The sequence below is a fragment of the Bubalus kerabau genome, chromosome 10 (genome assembly GCF_029407905.1).
Source record: "Bubalus kerabau isolate K-KA32 ecotype Philippines breed swamp buffalo chromosome 10, PCC_UOA_SB_1v2, whole genome shotgun sequence".
Taxonomy (NCBI): domain Eukaryota; kingdom Metazoa; phylum Chordata; class Mammalia; order Artiodactyla; family Bovidae; genus Bubalus; species Bubalus kerabau.
In genome coordinates this window covers 93678575-93688364 of record NC_073633.1, presented here as the reverse complement: position 1 = coordinate 93688364, position 9790 = coordinate 93678575, and the positions used below count along the sequence as shown (strand labels likewise).

At 47.4% G+C, this 9790-nt stretch overlaps 1 protein-coding gene across 3 annotated transcripts in view; it reads left to right on the top strand.

Annotated features, from left to right (window-relative positions):
• The first annotated feature begins 47 nt into the window (after window positions 1-47).
• Window positions 48-9790, top strand: part of POMT2 (protein O-mannosyltransferase 2) — a 43257-nt gene continuing 33514 nt past the window's right edge. For all 3 annotated transcript variants that reach the window (XM_055538745.1, XM_055538744.1, XM_055538743.1), the window contains exons 1-2: window positions 48-537; window positions 9247-9331. In XM_055538745.1, the coding sequence (XP_055394720.1) occupies window positions 74-537; window positions 9247-9331 (549 nt within the window). In that variant the 5' untranslated portion in view covers window positions 48-73. The remainder of the gene's footprint in view (window positions 538-9246; window positions 9332-9790) is intronic.

Genomic DNA, 9790 nt, shown 5'->3' with positions numbered 1-9790 from the left:
CCCCCAGCCCCGGCGCCGCTGGGAGCCGCAGTTCCCTGAGCCCGCCTTCTCCCCGGGCCGGCGCCCGCGCGTCATGCTGTGCGCCACTAGCCGCCTCCTAGCGGCCCGGGAGGCGAGCGCCCTCCCCGCCCACCCCAGAGGCCGGGCCCCGGCGCCGCGCAGCCGGCGCAGGGAACTACATTTCCCAGGGCACCCCGAGCTGCCCCCTGGTGACTTCTTGGTGGGGCGCTTCACGAAACCCAGCGTGCCTACGGGCCGGAGGGCTATCCTGAGGAAGGGAAGGATGCCGCCGGCCGCGGGCGGAGGCCTGGCGGGATCCGAACTGCGCCCCCGGAGGGGCCGATGTGGGTCCCAGGCGGCTCGGGCCGCAGGCCGGGACGTGGCCACGGAGGCGGCTACAGCGCGGAGCCCCAAACGGCCTGCTCCTCCGAGCTCGCGGCGCTTCGAGGCGGCCGGCCGGTGGGCCCTGCTGGCCCTGGTGACGCTGACGTCCTTCGCCAGCCGCTTCCACCGTCTGGACCAGCCGCCGCACATCTGGTGAGTGCTGGGAGGGTCTGGGCGGGCGCCGTGGCCACGCGGAAGGAGGGGCGCGCCTTCTCATTGGCCCGGGGTCGCGGAGGGGCGGGATTCACAGTGGGAGGGGCGGGGCCCGCTGGAGGATGGGGATACAGGTTGCTGGTGGTGGCCTTTGGCCAGGTGCATCCTTCGGGAGAAGGAATAGATTTTAGCTTTGGTGGGTGGCAGTGGGATTCCTCAGTATATGAGGAAGGAGTCTTCCTGTCTTGCAGATTATGCTGCAGTGCCTCACGTGGCTTTTAAAGATGCTCTGAACTTTCCCGGGAGAATTGGAAATCCTCAGTATAGAATTTCCTAAGCCCGAGTTGCTAATCTGCAGGGTGTCCGCGCCTCAGTGGGCGTGGGTGGTGGGGGGTGGGAATGTTCCTAACTGGTTCCTAACAGGTTTTCAGGAACCTGAACAACTTGTGTGTCCATGGGTGATAACAAGGGTCCCACCTGGCAGGTCTGGGGTCATCCTGTGAGGAGAGACATATTTTCTTAACGATTTTGTTGGACTGAGTTGCAGGAGTCAAATTCATTTAAAAAACTTAAAGAGTCTCCCGCTGGAAGGAGGAAGAGCTTTATATGATCTGAAAATGGTTAATGTGTTTGACCAAAAAGTGATACTATGTTTTCTTTGCATCACTGAGGAGAAAGTTACTGTAGAGGTTGATAGAAATGGAACTCCTTGACTAAAAAGCAAGCGAACAGATTATCAGGTTACCCCACTTGGAAGCTAAGGAATTAGCTTGTTATTATTTCATGAGTGCTGACCGAAGATATGAGACTCCTGGGTCAGAGTCAAAAGACTTACTACTCATGGGAGAGGAAGCAGGATGAATATGGGCAAGTTGGATTCAATTTCTCATGGCCCGGAAACCCCCCATGGTGGCGCTATGGGCTCAGATGGAAGACCGCGCACACAGTGGGTTGCCTTGCAACTAAGGAACAACAAACCCAAGGGATTTACTGTTTCATAGCAAGCAATAAGCAAGCATATTTTTTGTCCTAGAGAGAGACGTTATCTCATCTCTCAAGGCTGCTGGATGCAAACACAACTTTGGGAAATGGTTCAGGTGAAATGTAATCAAGGCCCTGCATTCTGGGCATACCCAGCGAGATATGTGGAAGTACAAGAGAGCCATGGAGGACTGTCTTTCCCAACAGGCTCACTGCTTGATTTTAAGCTGTCTTGGCTTCTAGCAAATCTTCATATGAATGTGCAGCTCCATTGGCTACTCTGGGTAGCCTGACACACAGAGGCATGGACCAAGTCTGTTTAATTTGTCTCATACAAGACTTGATTAAGGCTGCTGTCACCAGGACTCAAAGCAGCAGGGTGAGGCCAACCTGTGATATTAACCTATGCCCTCGAGGGTCCTGCATTTGGCCACCTAGGAAGAATTATGTGTGGAGGAGTTGGGAGGAAGGACCAGTAAGTCTTATTTCAGATAGCTGGGATGTAATCTAAGGCCTGTCTATTATCCATTATGGTCTGTACACAGATGTTTAGACTGATCTTTGATTTTTGGTATCATTGCCAATAAGAGTTCTCTCATTAATAAAGTAACTCCCATTCCCAATGGAAAGACATTCCAAGGCCCAGTTCTTCCCTACATTCTAACATATTACCTGAAGGGGTGCATGTCACTGCAGGTCAGGATTTTCTATTAAATTTTAATGGGATTGCCACAGATTTGGTTTAGACCACCATTTCAGTGATTTGGTTAAACCACATGGGCAGTGAGTGTCACTGAGTAGTTGCAGCGTCCGTCACTATGTAAGGTATAACCTGTGTGGATCACAATAAACTGTGGAAAATTCTGAAAGAGATGGGAATACCAGACCACCTGACCTGCCTCTTGAGAAACCTATATGCAGGTCAGGAAGCAACAGTTAGAACTGGACGTGGGACAACAGACTGGTTTCAAATAGGAAAAGGAGTACGTCAAGGCTGTATATTGTCACCCTGCTTATTTAACTTACATGCAGAGTACATCATGAGAAACACTGGGCTGGAAGAAGCACAGGCTGGAATCAAGATTGCCGGGAGAAATATCAATAACCTCAGCTATGCAGATGACACCACCCTTATGGCAGAAAGTGAAGAGGAACTAAAATGCCTCTTAATGAAAGTGAAAGAGGAGAGTGAAAAAGTTGGCTTAAAGCTCAACATTGAGAAAACGAAGATCATGGCATCTGGTCCCATCACTTCATGGGAAATAGATGGGGAAACAGTGTCAGACTTTATCTTTTTGGGCTCCAAAATCACTGCAGATGGTGATTGCAGCCATGAAATTAAAAGATGCTACTCCTTGGAAGAAAAGTTACAACCAACCTAGATAGCATATTGAAAAGTAGAGACATTACTTTGCCAACAAAGGTCCATCTAGTCAAGGCTATGGTTTTTCCAGTGGTCATGTATGGATGTGAGAGTTGGACTGTGAAGAAAGCTGAGAGCTGAAGAATTGATGCTTTTGCACTGTGGTGTTGGAGAAGACTCTTGAGAGTCCCTTGGACTGCAAGGAGATCCAACCAGTCCATTCTATAGGAGACCAGCCCTGGGTGTTCTTTGAAAGGAATGATGCTGAAGCTGAAACTCCAATATTTTGGGCACCTCATACGAAGAGTTGACTCGTTGGAAAAGACTCTGATGCTGGGAGGGATGGGGGGCAGGAGGAAAAGGGGATGACAGAGAATAAGATGGCTGGATGGCATCACCGACTTGATGGACATGAGTTTGAGTGAACTCCGGGAGATGGTGATGGACAGGGAGGCCTGGCGTGCTGCAATTCATGGGGTCGCAAAGAGTTGGACATTACTGAGCGACTGAACCGAACTGAACTGAAGGTCCCTAGGGTGTCAGGAGAAGCATATGAATCTGTATCAGTCATACTTCCCAGGTGGCTCAGTGGTAAAGAATCTGCCTGTCAATGCAGGAGACATGAGACTTGGGTTCAATCCCTGGGTTGGGAAGATCCCCTGGAGGAGGAAATCCCAACTCATTACATTATTGTTGCCTGGGAAACTCCTTGGACAGAGGAGCCTGGTGGGTCACTGTCCATGGAGTTGCAAAGAGTCAGACATGACTGAGTGACTGAGCATGCATGCATACTGATAGAAGGTGGTGCCATTCTTTGTTTTTGCATGTGAAGGGAGATCCATGTTGGGGATTAATGTTGATATCATCAGGTACATGAGGATAGTTCAAGACTGGCCATGTACACATGAGTTTTTCTGATTTTGTAGCAGGGTGATAGATTCAGCAACAGGTCAGATTGCTATATACAGCTGCCAGTTGCCTTAGTTGTATCATAGTGTTTTGGCAGTATGGACTCTGGGACTAGGAGGCAAACAGCATTAATTCTTTCCCTTCTCTTTACATTTTCAGGGTCCTAAGATGTTCCTTCCCTAGATGGCAAGGTTATTTCTTTCCTCCCACTGCCATATAATCCCTGTGTCCCACTTAGTACCTGTAATTTCACCTTTACTCCAGTTATTGCCTACTACTAATATCCAGACCTTTCTTCCATGAGCACTGTCAGAAAATTGACAGAGACTTATGCCGCCCACCTTGGCCCACATGAGCTATTGTAGAGGGTCTTCACAAGCAGTGTACTCAACCAAGTGATCTTTATTTTTATCTCACTCCAATGAGAAAATCAAAGTAACTGAACTAGAATTAAGTTAGAATCCTATAAATCTTGCACCCCCCCCCCACCCCCACCCCCAGGCTGATCTGGAGTTGCTGTTAAGGGAGACACACCAAGCCCAGGAGTCGTCAAGGAAGAATCTCAGATTTTCCAATAGGTTTTTATAATGCTCCACCCTTTTTATCCTGATCATTACCCAGTTGGTGGCCAAGAGGACATAAACACCTAGTTTTAGGTGGCCAAACTATGTGACTGAAGTGTATGAACCAAGTGGAAGTGAGGCAAGTATAATCAGAAATCTTTTTGAGAAGACTGTTTAGTGCCTGACAACATCCGATACCTGTGGATGGTCTGGGTTTGGAATGTCATTGGATAATTTGACTGCTGGGCCATTGCAAAAAAAAAAAAAGGTACACCATTGTCAGACTGTAGATGGTTTGGAATGCTGAGAACACGAAACAGTTTAGTTTCAAGGGCCACAGTGGTATATCTACAGGAAGGTGATTGGACTGGAATAGCAGTATCAACATTGTAACCTGAAAAGGTGGCAGCAGCTGCAGGGCAGCCGTGATAGCCTGGAGAGGGGAACAAAGTCCTGATATGGTCAGTTTCCTTGAAGTAGGCAGGGTCAGTGACCCATGCAGTGTGGCTTCCTTTACTACAAGACAAACAGGCCAGCTTTTGTTAGGCAGCGCAAGTTTCCACAACGTAGCAATGGCCTCTGCTTTGGAAACAAACAGCCCTTTACTTTGTGCCTCCATGGTGGTAGATGTATTTCCATGCCTGGTGTGTTGGTGGCAGCAGGTGGTATCCTGGCAGCGATGGCAGTGGTCAGGATGGTGCAGGTTTGATCAACAGCTTGATTCTAATCAGTCTTAATAAAATACTGGCCTTTACTGGGGGCATCTTCATGAGAGATCCAGATTGTCCCATTGACAGGCAGCCATGATTTTTTTCCATGATTGGCTCCAAAGAAGGGAGCTTTAAATTTCTTAATATATATAGCCTTCCAAGTGACACACCAGATGGTTAGGCCAATGGAAAAAGCCTAAGAGTAAGTAAAAATATAACTTGTCTGTTTCTTAAGAATATCATCTAAGGCACAGGCGTTGACTTTTGATTCAGTGCATTGTGCCAGTCAGTTATCCCTTTTTGCAGTCGTCTTTCCAGAGTTGTCAGTGGGGCTGGATGATAGCTGCTGCCCTGTGGCTACCATCTGCTTTTAGTTTAGCCAAACCATCAGTAAACCAGGCACAAACATTAAGAGGAAACTCTGGGAATCAAGACCTCACTGAGTCAGGGGCTTTGCTGCAGGTGGTGGAGTGGAAAATAGTTTCTTCGAAAGGGACAGCTAACACCTCTGTTTGAAAAATCAAGATGCTTCTAGGGCCAGGCCAGCTATGCTCTTGAATATACCACTTCCGTTTCACCAGCGAGGCTTACTCAGCAGTTTCCTTGCTAGCCACAGTTTCAAAGCAGCACTATCAGGCCAAAGACTATGGTTCAGGCTCTTCTTAATTTCAACAAGAGCTTAGGAGTAGGTTGATAGTTGCTTCTTTTAAAAGATATGTACTTGAAGCCTATGTCCAGCAGATGGCATTGATTTCATAGAGAACCTGCCTGCCACCCACCCCCGCCCCCGCAACCCCATTCCATCTTTAAAGCTGTAATGTCCCATTTTTGTGATTATATTGTTTCTCTAGGACCCCTTGAGAGGGGACAGGATCACCTCTGACTATGCAGCAGTCCCTGAATGGGATAATCTTTGACATGTGTAGGATAAATACAACAATGCGTCCAGCAGTGGGAGCCACAACAGTAGTTTCAAGGGCCCCACCCACAAGGGCACTTTACCTTCCCTTCCCAGATGGGAACTTCACTCAGACCCTGTCAGTCGAATCTGGGTGCTTTCCCTGCTCTTTGAACTAACAAGTCTAATCGGCCTGCATCAGGAGCTACTGACAGCCACCTAGAGATTATGCCGCTCCCAGGTGGGGAGTCTGGGCAGTGCCGGATGCAGGGGGCAGGAGGAAGCCTTTCTTCCCTGTAGGCCCTGGACAGGTTTGCCCCACTTCTTCCCAGTGTACTTTCCTGTGTCTGGTGAGCCCCTGGGCTTAGGGACCCTCTTCTTTCAGTCCCTGTGCTCATTGCTCTGGTCCTCCCTGCAGTCCTCGGCACTTTTGGTAACCCCTGCACCTGGCAGATCGTCTCCGAAACTCTAAGGGATTGAGTAGGGCGCTCCTGTATCCATCCAACAGGACCTTGAGCTTGAGTCCCCTCTCCTCACCATGCTAAGATGAGTATGTGTGGCCTTTATAGTCCCCTTTAGGGACAGGGAGACCTTAACCTCACCTTTCATCATTTTTCTCTTTGAAGCAGCTCAGATTGTGGCAGAGGGGCGGGATCATGGGACCCAGAGGGACAGAGTGGCTCCGAATCTCTGAGCAAGGCACACTTTGAGCTTGAGCACACAGCTCACCCAAGGACCTTTCAATGTTTTCACTCTGCCCAGAGTTCTGTATGGAATAGCAAGGTCCTTACTGTGGGCACCAATCAGGTAAGCTTTGGGAGCTCCGTGATTCTTCAGCTGCATCCATATTGCGGCTCCTCAGCTAATTGCCCCATACTGGTAATTACATCTTTTCCTGCTTTTACCCAGAAGAATGTGAGCAGTAACCAAGGCAGCATTCAGACAGTTTGTTTCATTTCTGCCTCTCTCCACTCAGCCTCATTCATAGATAGGCCAGGGGAAGATTCTTACTACCTCCCTTCCCCACCACTTGGGCAAGAGCATTTACTACCAGATCTAGGGAGTCTTCTGTCATCCCCTACCCCTGTCCCTGAGGGGCCTTGTCCTTTCTCTTAAGGAAAGCTATAACTCGGAATCCTTTGCTCATCAGGGTTTAGGGTTTTATTTTTACCCTGTGTGCATGCTTAGTCACTTGTCATGCCTGACTCTTTGCAGCCCCATGGACTGTACCCCACCAGGCTCCTCTGTCCATGGGATTCTCCAGTTAAGAATACTGGAGTGGGTTGCCATTCCCTTCTCCAGGGGATCTTCCGGACCCAGGGATCGAACCGACGTCTTCTGCATTGGCAGGCAGGTTCTTTAGCACTAGTGCCACGTGGGAAGTCCTTATTTTTACCCTACTCACCAACTAATCAGTTAGTCTGTCACTGTTTTATGGATGCTGCCAGGAGACAAAGTTCTGGGTCAGAGACAGCCGATTTCATTTCTCATAGTACAGCAAGCAGGATGGGCATCAGTATGTTGGCATCAGCTCCGCTTGCCCCTAGTGTCCCATGTGATGCCCTGGGCCTGGGTGAATGCCTGCACATGCAGTGGGTTGCATCACAGCCAAGGTGTATGGAGCTTGGGGAATCCGCTGTTTTATAATAAGCAGTAAACCAGACTGCTTTCTGTCCCAGAGGGAGATTCTGTGTCTTTAGGTTGCTGGAAGCATAACCCAGAGAAATGGCCTGAGTAAAGAGCTATCAGGACCTTGCATTCTTGGTATATCCTGCAAGGTCTGTAGGAACCGGAGAGAGCCTGGGAGGACTATCTCCCACCACAAACATGCAGTGGAAGCCAAGAGGAAGTGTGACTATTACTACTAGTTTTACTTGAAAGTAAAAATCTTATACTCCTTTATCAGTATGTTTCCATACAGACTTTGAAACTAGCCACAAATGTTGGGACAGTTTAAATAGTGCCCTGCATGTGTGGGACTACAGTCTGCAGAGTTCTCTCACATGTGTTACTTGATAACTCCCTGGGAGATGGACTGGCAGATACTATTATTGTCTGCTTCATGGAGATGAGAAAAGAGGTCCAGAGAGGGTGAGTGACTTTGCAGGGTCACGCTCACCTTGGGTGGCGGTGCTGGGACCGGGTCTCGCTCTTTGTCTACAAGTCTGTTTGTCACGCTGCTTGGAAGTTATTTTCTCCGTTTGATGTCACCAGGTCACCATCCTCATTTTATGTCAAGCCCTGCGCTCAGCAGATGCAGGAGTAGATTTACCCTTCTGCCTAGCTATTAGACCCAGGGAGTAAGACAAACAAAAGAGCCCTGTATTTTTGCTAAGAGCGTGTTTTGCCCCTCATGTTGTAGGTCAGCGATAACTGCTTATTGAAGCTGACCTGGGGATGGATAGTCACTGGAAAGCAACTGCTCCTCTGAGCTGCAGGGAGAGACTGACACACCAAGGGCCAGGTCTGCTGGATAACTGGCCTGCCACTGTAAAGCCCTCATGTAGGGGGGTGAAAGGCTTACTGTGGTTTTGTAGAAGAACAGGATTTTTACGTTGTGTTTAAAAGCTAATGTGCTAGAATCACTTCTTTCCTTGCAAGGTAATTTGCAAGTAAATAATGAGGATGGGCTTTAGATTGATTGTTAACTTAGTGAGAAAGCTCTTACTTTTTATAAAAAGTTCAGTTCAGTGGCTCAGTCATGTCCAACTCTTTGTGACCCCATGGACTACAGCATGCCAGGCTTCCTTGTCCATCACCAACTCCCAGAGCTTGCTCAAACTCATGTCCATTATTATAGCAAGATCAGAGTTCACAGTCAGAGGTTAATTATCACAAGGTTGGGAGCAAAATCAGACTCCAGCCCACAGTGTAGTTTGTAACAGCAAGAATAATGTAGTTTTTAGTAGTCTTGGGGTTAGAAGTTAGCAGACTTGGAAGAAAACTTATGGCAAAACTTTTTATAGTATAGGAAACTCTTTGCTTTTTTAAAATAAATAAAAACTCAAGATACAGAATAAGTATAGATTTAACTTAAATTTATGACGACAGGTTGGTATTTGCTAGCCTTTATCTTCTGTCTAAATGCAGGTTAAGGACCAGCTTGATGTCTTGTTTCCTCAAACTACTTGCATTTTAAAAGCACTTTTTTTAAATCCAGATTTTCTCATTAATTGCTTGAAACTTGTAGCCTTTGGTTTTAACTGTAAATTTAACCATGCTGTATTAAGGCTATTTGGGTTGTATGATGATGTTAAGAATTTCATTTCTCTGTTTTCTTTTTAGTTGGGATGAGACTCACTTTGGAAAAATGGGAAGTTACTATATCAACCGCACCTTCTTCTTTGATGTGCACCCACCTCTGGGAAAGGTGAGCAGTGTGGTGGACTGCACTCTGCTAAGGGTTGGAGCCCAGTCTTAGGTTGGGGTTTAATTCGTGGGCTTGTAGAAAGAACCCTCTGACATCGCAGAACAGCTGTTTTCAGTGAAACGTTTGGTATTTTTAGGAGTTCTCTGGGCTCAGAAATGGAGTTAGAATCCATCAACTGAAGGGTGGATACAGAATGTGGTATTATATATAAGATGGAATATTATGGAGCCATAAAAAGAAAGAAGTATTGACACATGTTGCAACGTGAATTAATCTTGTAAACATTATGTTAAATGGAAGAAGTCAGACATAAAAGGCCACATATTATATGATTTCATTTATATGAAATATCCAGAATTGGCAAATCTGTGGAGAAATTTACATTAATAGTTGCCAGGGCTTCCCTGGTGCCTCAGTGGTAAAGAATCTGCCTGCAATGCAGGAGACCTGGGTTTGGTC